This window comes from Chiloscyllium plagiosum, chromosome 33, assembly GCF_004010195.1.
Source record: "Chiloscyllium plagiosum isolate BGI_BamShark_2017 chromosome 33, ASM401019v2, whole genome shotgun sequence".
Taxonomy (NCBI): Eukaryota; Metazoa; Chordata; class Chondrichthyes; order Orectolobiformes; family Hemiscylliidae; genus Chiloscyllium; species Chiloscyllium plagiosum.
The window spans coordinates 2,635,070-2,656,217 of NC_057742.1; the positions used below are offsets into that span (position 1 = coordinate 2,635,070).

A 21,148-nucleotide genomic window follows, 5' to 3' on the forward strand; every position below is an offset into this window, starting at 1 on the left:
CTCACCGGCCTATAGTTACTCGGGTTATCCCTACTCCCCTTCTTGAACAAGGGAACCACATTTGCTATCCTCCAGTCTACTGGCACTATTCCTGTAGACAACGAGGACATAAAAATCAAGGCCAATGGCTCTGCAATCTTCTCCCTTGCTTCCTAGAGAATCCTAGGATAAATGCCATCAGGCCCAGGGGACTTATCTATTTTCACCCTTTCCAGAATTTCCAACATCTCTTCCCTACATACCTCAAAGCCGTCCATTCTAATTAATTGTGACTCAATATTCACATCGGCATGTAAAGGTGGGGGAGACCAAAACTAGAAAATATACATTTGAGGTGAGAGGGGAAAGATTTGAAAAGGATCGAAGGAATAACTTTTTCACGTAAGGATGGTGTGTGTATATGGAATAAGCTGCCAAAGGAAGTAATGGAGTTGGATACAAATACAATATTTACAAGGCATCTGGATGGGTGTATGAATAGGAAGGGTTTAGATGTTCCTATAGACAACTGAGAGTTAGCTGCCGAAATGACCATATCATTTTTTTTTTGTGATTGGTTGAGTGGTAAAGATGAGCCAGGGTATTATGAAAAACTCTCTGCTGCTCTTCAAAGTAATACTTCAAAAATTATACAGGCACTAGTCAGATCACAGCTGGAATATTGTGATCAGATTTGGTCCCCTTATCTAAGGAAGGATACAGAAATTGGAAGCAGTCAAAAGAAAGTTAGCTAGGTGGATTCTGGGTATGGACAGATTTTCTTATTATGAGAAGAGATTGGTTAGGTTGAAGTTTAGAAGAATAAGAGTAAACCTTATTAACCCATATAAGATTCTTAACAAACTTGACAGAGAACATGCAGGAAAGTTGTTTCCCCTTGTGGAAGAGTCCAGGACTAGAGAGCATCATTTCAGAATAAAAGGTCACAAATTTAGGACAGATTATGGATGGGGTGAATAGCCAAGGTCTTTTCTCTGGGGTGGGGGAGTCCAAAGCTAGGGGGCATAGTTTAAAGTGAGAGGGGAACGATTTAAAAGGGACCTAGCAGGCAACTTTTTCACGCAGAGGGTGGTGCGTATATGGAATGAGCTGCCAGAGGAAGTGGTGGAGGCTGGTACAATTACAGCATTTAAACACATCTGGATGGGTATATGAATAGGAAAGGTTTAGAGGGATATGGGCCAAATGCTAGCAAATGGGGCTAGATTAATTTAGGATATCTGGTCAGCATGGACAAGTCAGACTGGACGGTCTGTTTCTGTGTTGTATGCCTCTAGTTGGAAGTACTTGGTATAGGCTTTGACCCAATTTAGCAAAAACCTATGAACAGTACTCCTGAAGCTTCTGAATAGAGTGAGGAATCCTAGAATTGGGATCCATCACCATTTCTAAAAGACTCCTGGCTTGGCAAAAGTTCAGGCCATTTCCTCCATTCTAATCCAAGAGTTCTGATGCTACTTCCTGTGCCTCAGACACTTCTCTGGTCATCCTCATCTCAGCTTCACCATGGAAACTTGAGTGTGAAATATGTAATCTTCATCTGCACCAAACTATACAATCCCAAAGGCAAGGAGAGCAGCCATACCTCCCTACTCATTGAAAGCAGAAAGAATGCTTTATGTATGCAACAGGCTGAAATTGTTTTCCTTAGAACAAGGAAGTTTAAATGGAAATTTAGTGTGTTCAAAATCATGAACGGTTTTGATTCAGTAAATAAAGAGAAACAGTTTCCAGTTGCAGAAGAGTTGGTAAATAGAGGACACAAATTTAAGGAAAAGCTAATAGAGATGAGATGACAATAATGGTTTTGTGACACAATTATAATCCGGAGGGTACTGCCTGAGAGGATGATGGAAGCAGGTTCAATAATAATTTTCAAAGAGATGTTTGAATAAATACTGCAAGAGGGAGAATTTGTTTGGCTATGAGCAAAGCAAAGTGGGATATGACGAACTGAATAACTCTTTCAAAGAATTGGCATAGGAATAATAGGCTGAATGTTTTATTATTCTCTGATTTGGTGATTTTCATTTTCATATGGTCTTCAATTACCTCATGATTATTTACTTTATAGCAAATTAAGTATTTTTGAAGTGTAGTCACTGTTGAGTGAAGGAAAATGTGACAGTCAATTTGACACAAGAAGCCCCCCAAACAGATGATGTCCAAATCATTTGCTTTAGATGTCAATTGAGTGACAGTTAATGACCAGGACGCCAGTATTCAAGTGCTCTTTGAATATTGCCACAAGATCTTTAAAATCCATCTGAGAGAGCATATGATGCCTTGGTTTAACATGTCACCTTCAAGCAAAGGCATCTCCACCAATCCAGCACTTGCTGAAGTATCAGTCTGGACTATATACATAGGTCTTTAGACTGGCACTTGAACCCATGACCCTTGAAGAGAGAGTGCTGCCAATTGAGCCATGCCTGAAACATTTTGTTTGCTGACATGGTAAATTGATCTTTAGTTTCCCCCCCTGTACTATATATGTACATGTGGAAACGAATTGAATTCCACATTTGAATCCATTCTGCTCCTTTGTTTTCTCCTTTACTGCTTTCACTGGCACATTGTTGTTGAGCACCAATCCCTTAGCCCTCCTCAAGGAACATTGGAATGCCTGTTTACTCACCTCAGTAATGTGTCTGATGCTCCTATACACGGCTGCAAGAGACTCGCATACAGTTAATAATGTGAAATCTGTTTTATCTGTTTAGATCACATCCTGTCTGGAATTAGAACAGACAGAATTAATCTCAAACTTCCTGCCAGGGGGAGAATAAAATCGAAACACAGCAAATACACAAACCAATCAGTGTGTAGCTAAACCCAAGCTAGGAGCTGTATCTCAAGCTCATTTTAAATAAGACGCTAGTCCTACCCGTAATGCTGGTACATTTTGACCCCGAAAGATGATTTTTGTTATCTTTTCTCCTGAATTACAGCACAGAAACATAAGGTTCTGACTTCTGTTGAAATACAGATTCATGATTACCGCAGCTACCCCAGCAACTACCAACCACATTTCAACAGGGTCTTTAACGAGCTAAGAAACTTTACAGGAGAGAGAGGGATGCTGAGCAGTGAGGATACTTTGCAAGAGTATGCAGGTACAACAGGTAGTGAAGAAGACTAATAGCATGCTGGCCTTCATAACAAGAGGGATTGAGTATAGAAGCAAAGAGGTTCTTTTGCAGCTGTACCGGGCCTTGGTGAGACCACACCTGGAGTACTGTGTGCAGTTCTGGTCTCCAAATTTGAGGAAAGACATTCTGGCTATTGAGGGAGTGCAGCATAGGTTCACGAGGTCAATTCCTGGAATGGCGGGATTACCTTACACTGAAAGACTGGAGCGACTGGGCTTGTATACCCTTGAGTTTAGAAGACTGAGAGGGGATCTGATTGAGACATATAAGATTATTAAAGGATTGGACACTGTGGAGGCAGGAAACATGTTTCTGCTGATGGGTGAGTGCCGAACCAGAGGACACGGCTTAAAAGTATGGGGTAGACCATTTAGGACAGAGATGAGGAGAAACTTCTTCACCCAGAGAGTGGTGGCTGTGTGGAATGCTCTGCCTCAGAGGGCAGTGGAAGCCCAGTCTCTGCATTCATTTAAGAAAGAGTTAGATAGAGCTCTCTAGGATAGTGGAATCAAGGGTTATGGAGATTAGGCAGGAACAGGATACTGATTAAGGATGATCAGCCATGATCATATTGAATGGTGGTGCAGGTTCGAAGGGCAGAATGGCCTACTCCTGCACCAATTGTCTATTGTCTAAGAGAAATGCCCAAATGCACAGTCATTGAAGGTAGTTGTTAGGATGGAAGCTGCTTGTGATGAAGCCAGAGATTAAGTGGAACAAGTAAATGGTCTGAAGAGTGTCATCAAGTTAGGGTGAGCATGGGCCAGATCCTGACCTGATACTAATGCCAATTGGTCCGACTTTCCTTTTAGCTGTCATTGGATAGTGACCATTAATTTTCCAGAAACTAGCCCAGGAGTTTTAAAATAACTCTGGCAACCCACCTGGGACCAAATAATTATATAAGTGCAGTACATGGTGCTAGGAACATAAGAAAAGGAGGGTCATCTTTTCAACCCTTTTTTTCCATTCAGATCTGTATGTTTACTCCATCCACTTGCCATGGTTCTTTCATACCTTGAATGCCCTATGTGTTACCTCTCCATTCTATATGCTATGCATTGCAACTGGTTGTTCTGTAACATCCCTGTGAGATAAACATGTGACTGCATATGAATGCACCTTAAAGGGAACTTTGCTTGTTCGCAACCACTTTCCATGCAGCTGAAAGGAACATCAACCCTCAGCCAAAACAATATCTGCTAGTCTCAGTTTCTAAATTTACAAGTAACCTCACCTTCGTGGGGAGAGTTTAAGATTTCCCTGACCTTTAATGTTAAGAATTGCATCCTGACATCACCTCTGAAAATCCTAGCTATAATTTCAAGGTTATTTCTTCCTTGTTCCCCACCAGAGAAAATGATTTATACTAAGAGCAGTTCATTCCTAGCTGCTTTTGTAAGGCTTGTGTCTCTCGGTGTCAACTCCTGAACATGTATAGTCTGAGTTAAGTGGAACATCTCACTCCATAATAAGATATTAAAGCTGGGCTTACACTGAAAGAGACAAAAACAGAAATGGTTGGGAAAGCTCAGCAGGTCTGGCAGCATCTGTGGAGAGAAAGCAGGGTTAACATTTCAGGTCCAGTAACCCTTCTTTAGAACTGGACCTGAAACATTAATTAAGCTTTCTCTCCACAGATACTGCCAGAGCTGCTGAGTTCTTCCAGCCATTTCTGTTTGTGTTTCTGATTTCCAGCATCCGCAATTCTTTGTTTTATTTTCCTACACTGTGAGACTGTCTGTCATGCTTTAAACTGTGCTATTAAACAACAGTCCTGAACTGTTGACCAGCCTTGAATGCTGTCTGTTGATTATTTTACAGTGTTGTAATATCTCCTTTGTTTTAATACAGTTGGGTTAAAGCCCAACACTGTGATGCCTATAATCAGCTTCTTCCCACTCACATTTTCTAAATCTGCTAACTTAGGTTGAGTATGTAGAGACTGAAAGCTGGAGCGGCTGCTGGATGCTTATATTAATGGATAGGTTCCCAGTTAGAGACAGTGGCACTAACAAGTAAAGCACTGTCTAGAAATCTTCTGGGATTTTTCTTACAAAACAGGTTTCCAGTAAAAGTGTCAGTATTTCTGTCTGTTAAATGAGTGAAAATGAAAATTAAAACCACAACACAGAGAAGTGGAAAGGCCACTGGAGCAGTATCTGGTGTTATAAGCAGTAAGCTTGAAAGCTCAATGCATGACCTGTGCTTAGTAAGCCAAACCTGGGAACCTGCAGTTATCCTCTGAACCAGACTTCCCTGGTCTCATCTTTCCCTTATCTCTGTAATCTCCTCCATTCCTAGATCTCTGTATCCTCCAATTCTAACCTCTTACAAATCCCCAAATTTAATCTCATGACTTCGGACAGACATGTCTTCAACTGCCAAGAGACTAAATGTTAGTAATTTCTTGTGGAAATCTCCCTTTGCACTCCATCCTCTACCTCTCTTCTTCTTTAAATTGCTCCTCAAACCCAAAATATTTGACTTAACTTTTAGCAATCTTTCCTAATATCTTATTAAGTGCCATGAGCATTCATAGAAAATAATCACAGAGGCTATTGGAATTTTCACCCTTATTCCTAACAGACTAGAAGTTAAGGGCAAGACGTTATATTGCAGCCATACAAAATCCACACCTTAGGACTTATGTATTGATCTTGGAGGAAAAACAATATCAGTTTATAAAATGGATACCTTGAATTGAGGATTAAATTACAAGGCCAGATTACACAAAGTAGGGTTGCATTTCTTGGAATTTAGTAGATTAAGAGGTACTTTGAAATTGTCATGTATTAAGGTTGATTGCTGGGATGGATAGACATACTCTTTTCTCAGTGGTTGGGATTGCCTGTCCTAAGAGTCAGCTGTTTCACAAATTTTTAGAAATACCTGTACACACAAAGAATGATGGAATTTTGAAATTCTTCCACAAACAGTAATTGACATAATTGAATTGGTAATTTTAAATTTGAGATTGATAGATATCTGGCATCAAGGAATATGGAGAAAAGGCAAGGATACGCAATTAGATCAGAGGTTAGCCCACAGCTGCCAATTATTTGGGGTTGAATGGTGGCTCAGTGGTTAGCACTGCTGCCTCACAATGCCAGGGGCCTGGGTTCAATTCCACCTATTAGCAACTGTCTATGTGGAGTTTGCACATTCTCCCAATGTCTCTTGGGTATTCTGATTTCCTCCCACAATCCAAAGATGTGCAAAGTAGGTGGATTGGCCATGCTGAATTGCCCATAGTGTCCAGGGATGTGCAGGCTAGGTGGATTGGCCATGGGAAATGCAAGGTTACAGAGATAGGGTAGGGGTGGGTCTGGTTGGGCTGCTCTTGGAAGGGTTGGTATGAATATGACAGGCTGAATGGCCTGCCTCCACACGATAGAGTTTCTATGATAAGCCGTAGTCTCAGAGAGTGGCCAAACAGGTTAAAGGGGTATAAGGACCTCCTTCTCTTCCGATAAATGTTACAGATATACAAGAAACACAGAGAGGAGAATAATCCAAAGGATTTACATAGAATTTTCTTGCTGTGATTGAGGAAGGTTTGGTTCCATTGTGTACCAGTGCCTTTGGTGTCCCTGCTCTCATAGCTGTAAAAAGGCACTGTAAAACATCATTAATTCCTTGACTGCCTGATACTTCCTGATAATCCACTGATGCTGCAGGCAAAAGTAATGTTCCTTTGGTTATAGATCTTACTTTCACTTCAAACTCCTTTTGACTAATGTGATTGCTGCAGGAGACACACACATTGGGGCTGGGGACATGTGTACATAAGAACATGGGAAATAGAAGCAGAACGGGGCCATTCAGCCCTTTAGCCTCTAAGATATTTGCTGATCTCTGTCAAGTCTCAATTCCTCCTGCATGCCAGCTCTTCATAGCTCTCAATGCTTGATCTTTCAAAATCCTAACTACCTCTCTTTTAAATATTTTAAGTGATGTTGCCTCCACAACTCTCTGGAATAGACTACCAAGTCCATCTTACTGTTTCTCACGTGTGTAGGGAACTGTCATTGGTAACTCCCGACATTGTAACCACACTTTCAGCTAGACTAATAAAAGGTTGGCTATATTTAGGTCAGAGAGGGAAAAATCCACCATATCTGTTTGAGATATACTGGTGAGTATGTTTATTCCCGTGGTCAAGTACCTCACTGACTTTCCTGTCTGATCTTACATGTGGAATATAGCCATTTAAGGTATTATAAAAGAGCATACCACACTGGTACAGATGAACCCAGTGAGGGTCTTCAAAGGAGGAGCAGAAAAATAGGGGAAATATATTTACCAGTTAGGGGAAGGTACTGGAGTTTCCAATGCTTCGGGTCTCATATCTCAAGAATGCTAAGTATTATGACTTGGGTGAGTGTTGGTATTCTGACTAGATAGTATCCATCAGCAAGTTAATATTTAGAAAAGTGAAACTGAAGGGGACATTAAATCTTCTGCTTAAACCTACATTATGTGCATGGACTATGAAACTATATACTTAATCCAATTTCCCTGAGGCATCAACATAACTTATGTTTAATACTCAGGATACTCCTCCTACGCCTGTTTCCTGACACTAATTCATTTTTAGTGTTTGATCTATACTGCACAGCGAAAACAAGTTTCAGGCAGATGTGCTCCACCTACTGACAGACAAGTTTGAAGAAATAATCAGTAGAATTTGTCAGTTGTGTTTGCTGCTGATGTTGAACTGAGTAAAAGAATCCTGGACAGGGAGGATTTTATTCTTTACAGTTAATCAAGTACTTTCTGCAATGTCATCACTGTTATAATGTAGGAATCATGGCAGTCAATTTACACACAACAAGGTCTAACAAACGACAGTGTGATAATGACTAGTTAAAGTTGTAAGTTTGCTTGCTGAGCTGGTAGATTTGTTGTCAGACATTTCATCACCATGCTCAGTAACATCATCAATGAGCCTCTGATGTAGCACTGGTGTTCTATCCTGCTTGCTATTTATCTGTCTTGATCTACTGTGGTGGGTGATATCATTTCCAGCTCTTTTTCTGAGAGGTTGCTAAGTGGGGTCCAAATCGATATGTTTGTTAATGGAGTTCCAGTTTGTATACCAGGCCTGTAGGAATTCCCGTTCAGCCTGTCCCAGGATAGACGTATTGTCCCAGTCAAACTGATGTCCCTCTTCATCAGTGTGTATGGATACTAGTGATAGTTGGTCATGTCTTTTAGTGGCTAGTTGATGCTCATGTATCCTGGTGGCTAGTTTCCTGCCTCTCTGTCCATTGTAATGTTTGTTGCCGTCCTTGCAGGATATTTTTGTGTATGACTTTTGTTCTGCTGGTTGTTGGTATGGGGTCCTTTGGATTCATCAGGAGATGTTTCAGTGTGGTGGTAGGTTTGTGGGCTACCATGATGCCTAGGGGCCGGAGTAGTCCGGTCGTCATCTCTGAGATGTCTGTAATGTATGGCAGAGTGGCTGGAGTTTCTGAGCGAGAGTTCTTGTTTAGGTCTGTTGTGTAGGAATCGGCGGACTGTGCTTATCGGGTACCCCTTGTTCCTGAATACATTGTATATGTGTTTTTCCTCACGTTCTCATAGTTCCTGGGTGCTGCACCATGTTATGGCTCGTTTAAATAATGTCCTGATGCGGCTCTGTTTGTGGGTGTTGGGATGATTGCTCCTTTAGTTGAGTGTGTGTGGATTTCCTGTAGCCTCAAGTCTGTAGCTCTCTATTGGCTTTTCATTCTACTGTGACATCTAGGAAGTGGAGTCTGTTGTTGTTCTCTTCATCTTTGGTGAACTTTATACTGGTAAAGATGTTGTTTTTGTGAATGTGGGTTTCTTCTAATTTGTTGCATCTCGTGATGACAAAGGTGTCATCCAAATTGCGGACCTAAAGTTTGGGTTGGATCGTGGGGAGGGCTATTTGTTCTAATCTCTGCATTACTGCTTCTGCTAATTGTCCTGATATTGGTAATCCTATGGGAGTCCCATTGATTTGTTTGTAGATCTTATCGTTGAAGGTGAAGTGGGTTGTGAGGCACAAATCTACTAGCTTGAGGATGCTGTCCTTGCTGAAGGAGTTGGTGCTGTCTGGTGTTTGTGCCCTTGGTTTGTCTAGCAGTGAGGCCAGTGTTTCTTTGGCCAGGCTGATGTTAATTGATGTGAATAGGGCCATCACGTCAAAGGAAACCATGACCTCGTCATCCTCTACCTTGGTGTCTTTGATGATGTTCAGGAATTCCTGGGTGGAGTGGATGGAGTGGCTTGAGTCTTCAACAAGTGCTTCAGTTTGCATCGCAGTGCCTTTGCTAGTCTGTATGTCGGTGTAGCGGGAAATGAGACTGTGGGCCTGAGGGGGGGGCCCTTGTTTAGTACCTTTGGTAATCCGTAGAAATGGGGTGTGTTGGTTCCTTCAGGTTACATTCTCTGCAGGTCTATCTTGTTAATTTCACCTGTCATTTGAAGTTTGCTCAGTGTTGCTGTAATACGGTTTTCTAGCTGCGGAGTCAGGTCCATTGCTACCTGTTGGTAGGCGTCGGTATCTGAGTAGTGTGTTTGCTTTTTCAATGTATTGTGTTCTGTTCAAGATGACAGTCATGCACCCTTTGTCTGCTGGTAGGAATACAATATTTCTGTATATCCGGAGTTCTTCCAGAGCTTTCCTTTCCAGTGTGTTGAGAGTGTTCCCTTCTTTCTTTCTGCTTAGTGTTGGTACGATTGGCTATCTGATGGCCTGCTGGGTTTCTTCTGTAAGTCCATTGTCTTTCTAATGACCAGTTAAATTTGTCAATCACAAGAAGCAAGCATCCAAGTTCAAGGCATAATAGAGAAAGCAAATTGGCCTTTATTGGAGTATAAAAGTCGGGAGGTTTTGCTAAAGCTACACAAAGCATGAGTCAGCTGGAATGCCATAAACAGCTTTAGGCACCTTATCTAAGGAAAGATATACTGGACGCAGTCCAACTATTTACTGAGCTAATATTAGGTATGGAGGGACTGTCTTTTGAGGCGAGTAGATTGAGCCTGTACTAATTGGAATGTAGAAGAGTGAGAGGCAACCTTATTGAAGCATGCAAGGTTATAAGAGGATTTGACAGGGTTGATATGGAAAGATTATTTCGCCTTATGGAAATGTCTGGGACCAGAGGGCTTAATCTCAGAATAAAGGGTCACACATTTAAATCAATGATAAGGAATAATTTCTTCTTTCTGATGGTAGTGAATCTGTGGAATATTGGTGTCATTCTGCATCGCAAGCCAACTATCCAGACAAGTTTGTGGCTGGACTGGAGAGTTTGATTTATAAGGAGAGGCAGGATAGGCTGGGACTGCTTACTCTGGTGCATTGGAGGCTGAGGGGTGACCTTATAGAGCTTTATAAAATCATGAGCGGCTTAGATAAGATGAATATCCAAAGTCTTTTCCCTAGGGAAGGGGGGTCCAAAACTGGAGAGTATAGGTTTAATATGAGATGGGAAAGATTTAAAAGAGACCTGAGGGCCAATAGGGCTGCTGCGCTTTTGGAATGGAGCTACCAGAAGAAGTGATAGAGACGGGTATAATTTACAACTGGGAACTTACTCGACTTGCCAGCAGATATGGCCCTGAAGTGGTCAATCAGTGTCTGCATAGAGCCTTAACTTGCCACATCTCCAATTACCTGCTTCCTAGCAGGTGAGAGAAGTGGCTGCTTTCCCACATTTGTCCTGTTTTTCTGTGACTCCACCTAACCCCTCTCCTCCTGATCCCCACCTTGAGAAGCACTCACCTCCTCATCGTTGGATCCCCTGAAATGCAGGCCTTGACTGACGGTCTTCAGGACTTAGAAGCTATGATTAGCTAGCATCTTCTGGCACTGTCAAGGAAACTCACCAATCAGTTCTTACCAAGATGATTGGCTTGCAGTCCAGCAAGCTTTCTTACCATACAGGGTCAAGATTAGAGTGGTGCTGGAAAAATACAGCAGGTCAGGCAGCATCCGAGGAGCAGGAAAATTGGCATTTCAGGCAAAAGCCCTTCATCAGGAATAATTCCAGTACCACTCTAATCTTGACTCAGATCTCCAGCATCTGCAGCCCTCACTTTCATCTTACCATGCAGGGTGGTGAGTCAATTAACACTAAACACACCACCTCCACATTTAATCTAAAAACAAAAGGATTGTGGCAATTCTGTACATGGTGGAAAATGGCTGTTCTGCTGTCGGGGGCATCCTTGAGGAATACCCTCAGGCAGAGCTGGCAATCTAAGATACAATGCCCTCCTGTTTAAATATCATACTGTTCAGATTTGGGCATGAGGGGTGATTTGTTGGTTGGTACATATGGGAATCAACAGCTTCAACAGAGCAATAGGGAAGACTGGAGAATTAAATTAAACTGAAAAGCGATTTTCTTGTGCTTTGTGAACAGAGTCCAGATCCACCATGTGTACTGAAACCACTGTGTGTACTGAAGCAGTCTAACTAAGATTGAGCATGTTCCTTTAATTTTAGTTGTGGAGCTGACTGTATGAATCAGGATGTCTATCAGACAGATATGAGATCAGCTTCCCTGATGCCTAGCTATCAATATGCCCCAGTGTTGCTAAGTGCGTTATAGTGCACTTGAGCCAAATGGGAAATGATCTTATCAGGGTCTGTCTGCTATTCCTAATAAGGAAAGCACTTGCAGACAGTCTGAATGATACAATCCTCACATCAACAGATTCTGGGATACTGCATGTAGGATTTAAATCAGTTCTGTGTAGATCCTCATTCACAAGGGCAAGATGATTTGCTTTTTCTATTTGCAATCACCTACACATTGGATTACCAGATGTTCTGGACTGTCCTGATTTTTTTTCTGCAAACTTCCTCTCAAGTTGCACAAATGTCCCAGCTTTCACCTTATCTTAGACCACTTCCTTTACCCTTCCCCTTTTGTTAAAACCATTGTCACCAAACTCCCCCAAAAAGCTCTCTAGCACTGCACTGCACCTTGTAAATTGCGATGCTGTCCATTTCAAGTGCAAAGTGACTGTAACACTCCCTCATTTGCAGTAATCCTTTTCACAGCATTCCAAGCCAGAAGGAAGTCAGGTTCTGGGTGAAGATAGTAGACTGATATTGGTCTCCATCAACCACAAACCACATTTGAGGTAGTCAAACAGCACCTATTGGGAAATGGCAGAGAGCACCTCCTCTCTGGAATCAATCTATTGAATATAGTTCCAGTCAAACCAATCTCTTCTCACAGGATAGTCCTGCTGTCCCCTGTATCAGCCTGGTGAACCTCCACTGCACTCTCTGTGTGACAAATACAACCTTTCTTAAGAAGGGAGACCAAAACTGCAATATCCCAGGTGTGGTCACACCAAGTCCCTGAACAACTACACTAAGCAATCCCTTTTTTGGAATCCCCTTGTGGTGAAGGTCATTATACAATTTGCCTTCCTGCATCTGCCTGCCTATTTTCTTGATTGGTGTACAAGGATGCCATTTAAATAATACTCTTCTGTTTCTTACACTGAAATGTATAATTTCACATTTTGCTGCACCTGCCATGTGTTTGCCCACTCACTGAACTAATCTAAATCATCTTGAAACCTCCTTGCATTCTCCTCAGAAGTCACAATCCCATCCAGTTTAATGTCATCATCAAATGTGGAAATGTTGCATTTGGCTCCCTTATTCAGGTTATCTATATATATATGAATAGCTAAGGTGTAAGTACCCCCTGCCACTCACATACATTGTTTCCTGTCTGTCAATCAGTTCTTGATCCATGCCAAATTCCTTGTGCTTTAATTAACCTCTCGTGAGGGACCATATCAAAAGCCTTCTGAAAATCTTACCATGTCCACTGGTTCTCCCATTTTTAATATTCTATAAGTTAAATCCTCAAAAAAGACTCCAGTAGATTTGTTAAGCATGATTTGCCTTTCATAAAACCTTGCTGGCATGGTCTAATCCTGTTAATGACATGGGAAACACATTCACCTCTACCTCAGCAGGGGAAGTCTGTTTCGAAATAGCTATGGTGCCTTTTGGATGAATATAAAAGGTGAGGATTCACCTTACTACTTTGAAGAACATTGAATTCCCTTTGGTGTCAAGGCTAACATTTAACCCTCAAACAACATTGTAAAAGAAAACAGACTGGGTACTATTACATTGCCGCTTGTGGGAACATGTCTGGCTGCTGTGTATCCCTGTGTTATGACAATGATGACACCTTTAAAGCATTTATTTGGCTGGTAAGATTTTGTGATGTCTTACACTGGTAAAATGCTATATATAAATGAAGTTTTTTTATTTTAGGGTTCTCCACACAACCATCTTTCTGTCCGACAGCCAGCTTCACCTCTTCCTGCAGACCCAGCTGCCTCCGGCACAGATTGAGTCTTGTGTTCAGGGCCGCACTCCATTCTCTGTCAACAAGGCTATCTTGGAAAATGCCATGTGCAGAAAGAGTGTTCTGCTCAGGGAGGATGCAGAGGCTGTGGGCTACGAGTGCGGAAGGTAATCAATGTCTTGCGAGTGCTGGGAGGTGGGAAAGGGGACCATTAATTTACACTACCTTGGCAGTAACCAAGCAAATTCACTCATTAACTGGCTGAAGCACCAGAGGGAAAATTGTAAGAGTTCTTTTACTTATCGAGCTGTCATAATCTGCAGTACCTTGCTTTATAGGACGGTGAAAACAGATTCAATAGTAACTTTCAAGAATTGAATTGGACAAATACAATTTGCGGTTATGGGGAAAGAGAAGGGCAAGAAATTGGATCACTTTTTCAAAGAAGTAATAAAGACATGATGGGCCTAATGACCTCCTTCTATACTGTAAGACTGCTTGATCTAAGGAATGAGTGCAATTGTATAGGGCCACAAATCCACTGATATCATATTGGCAGTCAGTTTATATTCACCTCTCCATGTCACTTACTTCTACAATTCCAATTAACCAGATGGGAATTCTGATTTATATCCTTATCCAGTTGCAATTAATGGCTGATCTGATTGTAACGTCAGTTCCCCTTTACCCCAAGTTTACCAAGAACCTATTCACTTCTGCCTTCAAAATATTTAAAGATTCTGCTTCCATTACCTTTTCAGTCCTTTCACTACATCTCAGTCCTCTGGGGAAAAAATATATTTTCATCTGTCTTAAACGGGAAGCCATCTATTTTTAAATCATGACCTCTACTTCTAGATTCTCCCACACGAGGAAGCATCCTTTCAACATTAACCCTGTCAGGAACCCTCAGGACTCACTATCTCTTGTAAGCTTCACTGATCCAAGTCTACCCTATCCCAACTTTCCTCATAAGAGAACCCACCTGTTAGTCTGGTAAACCTTCTCTCAACACCTTCCAACACACTTACATCCTTCCTTAAATAAAGAGAGCAACACTGTGCAAAGTCTCACCAGTGCCATACAACTGAAATATAACCTCCCTAATTTTGTATTTAGTTACATTTGCAATAAATTATCATGTCTATTAACTTTCCACTTACTGTACTTACATGTGAATCATTTGTGATCCATTCCTCTGCAACTCAGAATGCTACGTATGTTCCTTTTTCAGTCTTGCTGCCAAAATGGACAATTCAGCATTTTTCCAGGTTATATAAAAGATTTGCCAGATCCTTGCTCAGTCACTTTATCTATACTCTTTGGACCTCTTTATGCCCTCTTCACAACTTATTTTGTGACCTTTCCTTGTGTCATCAGCATATTTATCAACCCATACCTTCAGCTCCTTCATCCAGGTAATTTATATAAGTTATAAAAAATCCCTGTGGCATCACCGTTCATCGCATCTTGATAACTAAAATAATGACCATTTAAGGCTACTCCCTGCTTCCTGTTCATCAGCCAATCTTCCATCCATATCAGTATGTTAACCTGTATACTATGTGCTTTTAATTTCCACAATAACCTTTGATGTTTCTCCTTATCAATACCTTCTGAAAATTGAAGTACATCCACCAATTCCCCTTTATCCAAGCGCATTATTTGTTCAAATCAACCCAATAAATTGACTAGATATGATTTCCTTTTCACAAAGCTCTGCCTGATTACCTCGAACTTTTATAATGCCTTTAATAATAACTTTTAATATTTTCCTTATGACAGACATTAAACCAATTGGTCTACAATTACCAATTTTCTTTCTTCCTCCCTCTTTGGATAAACTAATTATCTTCCAATCTAGTAGAATTCCACCCAAGACCTGGGGAATTTTGAAAAATTAAAACCAACACATCAACCATCTCAGTAGTCACTTCTTTTAACACCTTAGGATAAAATCTATGAGGAGCCAGGCATTTGTCAGCCATAGCACCAACAACCTGTTGGTATCATCGCCTTGATTATTGTACATTTCTTGAAGCCTCCCTGCTTTTCTTTTTGTAAAATACAGTCGCTTTTGAAATGTTATCATGTTCTCTGTATTAAAGAATGCCACCTTATTTTCATTATTAATTCCCCAGACTCACTTCCTCTAAGTCCAATGTTCACATTGTTAACTCTTTTCCTTTTTAAATATCTGTACAAATTTTTACTGTCTATTTTTATATTTCTAGCAAGCTTTCCTTACTACAATTGTGTCCTCATTAACATTTTAGTCATTCCTTGCTATTTTTTATATTAAGACCAATCTTCTGACCTGCCACCCATCTTTGTGTAACTTTATGTAATGATATGCTATTTCTTTAAAGTTTGATGCTTTCTTGAACTTTTGTTTTGTTAATCACAGAGGGGGCTTTTCCCTTGGAAGTTTTCTTTCTGAGTTGGCATGTAAAGATTGAAAATGTCAATATTAGCCATTGCTCCTACTTCTTGTTGCTGTTGGGAAATGCATGCAGTTTCGAGTTTGGTTAGGCTAGTGTGCAGTGTGCTGTAATTCAGCCATTGTCAGCAAGCTAGTAGAATTCACGTGTCTCTGATGAAGTGTACCTCACCCTAGGGAGAAAGATTTGCCTTTATAAGGCACTTTTCACAACCTCAGGACATCCAAACTCCTTTATAGCCAGGGTAGGATGCTAATGAATGTAGTAATGTCAGAAAAGCAGCAGCTGCCAATGAGCTTCCAGAAACAGCAACGTAATAAGAACCAAATCAATTGCTTTCACATTTTGGTTGAAGATTAAATAGTTTCTAAAAGACAAGAAATAACTCCCCTGCTCTTCATCAAAATAGTGCCAAGGGATATTTTCCGTGTACCGAAGAGAATAGATAGAACCTCTGTTTAACGTGAAAAAGTGCATCTCCGATATTGCAGCACTCCCTCAGAGCTTCACTAAAGAGTCAGCCTGAATAGGTCATAGTGTGGGATACAGCCTTCTGATTCAGAAACCTGACCCGATTGTGACACACTGAGCTAAGTTGGTATCAGCTGATAAGTTTGGATAAAGGAGGGAAAACTGAAAAGAAAAATAAGTAGACACGTAGTTACTTAATACCAAATTAGGTGACAATGTGATTTTTGTTGTAACATGCTGCACAGCACTGACACAGAATCATTGCTCCAAGTTTGAATCATATTTCTGTTAGTGTCAGACCAGTAGAGAAAAAAAATAACCAATCAAGGACATGCTTGTCTAAAAAAATGGAGGACAATCATCAACAAGTCGAAAAGTGTGGCGCTGGAAAAGCGCAGGTGGTCAGGCAGCATCCAAGGAGTAGGAGAATCCACGTTTCGAGCATAAGCTCTTGATCAGGAATGAGGGGGGTGGCCCAAATATGCAGTCCTCACTTTATCCCAATCATCAACAAGTGTACTGTCTTCTGTCATTTTAAATTTCCCTCCAGATTTAAAACAATATTCATTCCCAGGAGGTTGGTATCACTGGCCAGGTCAGCAGCTATTGTTTTGAGGAACTGACTTCAGAGGACAGTTTAGAGTTGATGTGGGACTAGAGTCCAATACTGATTGGGTAATTATGGCAATCCATTTGGTTTCGTATGGCATAAGAGTCAGCATTTAATCTTCCACATTTTTAAAGCTATATTCAAATTTCTAATTAATGATTTGAGCTCAAATTTTCTTGATCAATAGTCCAGGGAGTCTGAATTGCTTATCCAGTAATATAACCATTGCACCACCATGTCCCATTCAGTGCACAGGCAAAGATTGTGACCAAGTGAGCAGGAGATGATTCTCTGCACCCTATCCTCTACATCATCCACAGGCTGACATCGGCAAGCAACTGTTGGACTGAATTTCCTCATTTGTGATAGGGAATTAAAGCAGCAGTTTGCAGTTCTCCACAATGCAAACCAATGGTCCAGTGGGTTGATGAATTCTGACAGACTAGTGTTATAAACTGCTGGAATGTGATTCAATCTATCAGATTGCTCAGGAACTGACTCATATGTTTTCTGTTTGTGGCCAGCTCACCCTCTGACATTCAGGCAAATGATGTCGAAACCAGTGACGAGACCCCTGCGTCTCAGGAAGAGCCAGCAGCCTCAGGCAGGATATGAGGACCAAGTTGGAATGATATACTTTGCGTTATTGTGAATCTGCCCACGTCCTTGGCATGCAATGATATCTCGTCACTCAAATGATCTAAATTGAGATATTGACTGGATTGAACACAGTCTGATGTGGAGTTGTGACTGCAGTCTTTACTACAACAAAGTGTTGGACTGTCGAATTGCGAAACCAACTTTGAATCAATTAACATTCACTGCTTATTTCAGTAACAGAGTAGCAAAGATAGAATGAACAATGTGTTCCTGGAACATTCAAGAACGTGTTTTGATGCAGCATGTTTGTGGGTTTCATTTGATGGGTGTTGCTTGGAAGTAGAGTTTGTGAGTTTGATGCCTTTTAGTCCCATGCGATACTATTCATCTTACTGCTAGACCCAACTATTCCAATTCTCTTTTTCCAAAGAAGAGTCATAATAAACGCGCAACATTAACCACACCCCCCTCCATAGATATGACCAGTCTTGCCGAGTTTCTCCAGCACTTGCCCTTTTATTTCAAGTCTCCAGCATCCACAGTATTTGTTTCTTTGTATTCCAGTGGTGTCCTGGTGAGCCTCCAACCTCCTACCTTCCAAATGTCTGCTGCCTGAATCCTAACCCGTACAAAGCTCTTGCAGTGCCCTCTGACCAACACTGGCTCCTACTCTGGCAGCACTTTTGACTTTAAACTTCTAATCCTGGTTTTCAAATCCCTCCTTGGCCTAACTCCTTCCAATCTCTGAAATCTGCTCCAGCATCACAACTCTGCAAGATCTGTCTACCCCAGCCTCTTATCCAACCACTCATTTTCATCACCTTGCTCTTGGTAGTCGTGCTTAAGCTGCTTGAGTCCCAAGCTCTGTAATTCCCTCCCTCAGCCTCTACCTCTGCCTCTCACTCCTCTTTGAAAACACTCCATAAACTTACCTCTTTGATCGCCTGACCTTATATTTCCATATATCTCTTGGCTGTCAAATTTGCCTGACGACCCTCCTATGACAGACCTTTGGGACGTTTTACAGTGTTCAAGGTTTTATGCAAAAGCATGTGTGTTATTGTTGTATACAGCTGCTACATTGTGAATATTGATAGAGAAAACCTAACTCCCTGTTGAATGGTTGAGTCACCTTTATGTGTGAGCAGCAGAGCAATGGTTAGTCAATAGAATCAACTTCTGTGACCTTCAGCTTCAGTCAATGTTTCTCCACTTGTTCGCAAAGATTGATGGTACTTCAGTTTCATAGAATCCCTAGTGTGAAAGGAGGCCATTTGGCCTGTCACATCCTCACTCACCCTCCAAAGGGCATCCCACCCAGACACATACCTTTACCCTATCCCCATAACCCCACATTTACCATGGCCAATCCACCTAACCTTTGGACTGTGGCAGGAAATCAGAGCATGCGGAGGAAACCCATACAGAAACGGGGAGAACATGCAACCTCCACAAGGACAGTTGCCCTAGGCTAGGTTCGAACTCCGGTCCCTGACGTTGTGAATTTGTGGGAAATATCAGTGGCAAGGTGGAATTTCAAAACAAATATTGTACCCTCGTCCTTACTTATGTCATTAAATCTCCATGACTGAAGGTTTATCGGGACATTAATGATGCCAGGAGATTCTCTTCCATGTAAGTCATGTTGAGGCTGTTTGTGGAAGTGGCTCTGCTGATTGCAAGAGCTCAGAGCTATTGGGGCAACTTGTTGCTGAAAAATGAAAGGATATCAAAGAATGACCTGTTTTACACTGAGATGCAGACACTGCAGCTACAAATCAAGACATTGTGTGAACAATTAAAATGTTATTCTCAAAGGGCTTCACAATCAGCAAAGAGGGGCCACTATTGTAACAAAGAAAACCAGAGGCAGGATCCCACACTAGGGAAAGTGATCGCTTGTTTTAGTGACAATAGGTGAGGGATAAATGTTGGCATGGAACACTCTGTTTTTGATGGGACCTTGATTTAAAGTATTACCTGAAAGAGAACCCCTCTGACAGTGCAGTGCTGGCACTGGGGACAGCGGCCTCCATTTTGAGCTAACGTCCCAGAGATGGAGCTAGAATCCACAAGCTTCTAAGGCAGTAATGCCCTGAGCCCCAGCTAGTTAACTGTGAAGGTTTGGACAGTAGGTGTAGTGAGTTTTCTGAAGGGTCCAGTCTTCACTCCCTACTCCTGCCCACTTTGATAAGTGTCTATAATGAAAACAACTAGAGATGCAACAAACATCACAAATGGAGACCCGTTTTGATGCTGCTCTTTAGTTTGCAAAAGGGAATGTCATGTTCCAGCAGGATCAGAATAATGTAGAAGCCTGATAAAAGCTACAGAGAATAACCAGTAAAGGCGAAAGTGGGGACTGCAGATGCTGGAGATCAGAGTCGAGAGTGTGGTGCTGGAAAAGCACAGCCAGTCCAGCAGCATCCGAGGAGCAGGAGAATCGATGTTTCGGGCAAAAGCCCTTCATCAGGAATGAGGCCGAAACGTTGATTTTCCTGCTGCTCGGATGCTGCCTGACCTGCTGTGCTTTTCCAGCACCATGCTCTCGACACAAATAAACAGTACAGCCTGGGAGCTAACGATAACAAATAAGGGGAATGCCGTTGATTCAGAGATTGATAACCTATCCGCTAATTAAATAAAGAGAATGCCCACCGTTACTTAACACAAAGCAGTCCACAGGATTAACACCTTGAGTATTCACTCCCTCTACCACCAATACACTGTAGCAGCAGTGTGTACCACCTACAAGATGCACTGCAAGATCTAACCAAATCTCCTTCAGCAGCAGCTTCCAAATCTGTGAACTCTACACCATCCAAGTTGGCGACAGAGGAGGACTCCTCAACAGGAGATCGTTCACTCTTTTTCTCTTATTTTTCTCTTTTTGGGTTTTTTTCCCTTCATTCTTCTTACCTCCAGGTCTCAAGAGCTTCGATGTGGATCCAGAGTGGATTCACAGCCTCGATGTGGATCCAGAGCAGATTCACAGCCTCGAGGTGGACCCAGTACAATCTGGAGGTGAATCCTGGCATAGTCTGAAGTACTGACTGAGTTGGACGGACTGTTATCTGAACTTTTTATTTCTTTATTTTTCTAATTTATTCCTATGTTTTTGTACTTTTCTACCTAAGATGGCACAAATGTCTGTATTGCTGAACTGCTTATTTCCTTTTTATCTAATTTTTTTCCTAAGAATTTGTACTTTACAATCTGTACCTAGGTACCTTGTATCTAAAATGGCACCCTAAGTGGCAACCTGTAATCTTTTCACTGTACTCATATGAGTACAGAGTTTAGATTAGAGTGGTGACAGCGGGTCAGGCAGCATCCGAGGAGCAGGAAAATCGACATTTCGGGCAAAAGCCCTTCATCAGGAATAAAGGTAGGAAGCCTCCAGGGTGGAGAGATAAAGGGGGGTGAGGGGGGAGCTGGGGAGAAGCAGCAAAGAGTACAATAGGTGAAGGGGGATGGGGGTGATAGGTCAGAGGGGAGGGTGGAGCGATTAGGTGGGAAGGGAGATTGGCAGGTAGGATAGGTCAT

At 41.7% G+C, this 21,148-nt stretch overlaps 1 protein-coding gene across 5 annotated transcripts in view; it reads left to right on the forward strand.

Moving 5' to 3' along the window:
* The window catches only part of LOC122539732 (sorting nexin-11-like), a 126,066-nt gene extending 105,122 nt beyond the window's left edge, over positions 1 to 20,944 (forward strand). For 4 of the 5 annotated variants that reach the window (XM_043674763.1, XM_043674762.1, XM_043674764.1 and 1 more), the window contains 2 exons: positions 13,447 to 13,647; positions 17,527 to 19,195. In XM_043674763.1, coding sequence (XP_043530698.1) covers positions 13,447 to 13,647; positions 17,527 to 17,617 — 292 coding nt within the window. In that variant the 3' untranslated portion in view covers positions 17,618 to 19,195. Of the gene's footprint in view, positions 1 to 13,446; positions 13,648 to 17,526; positions 19,196 to 20,828 lie in introns of those variants that run through there. The other variant, XM_043674765.1, reaches the window with a different exon arrangement.
* Positions 20,945 to 21,148: the final 204 nt, after the last annotated feature.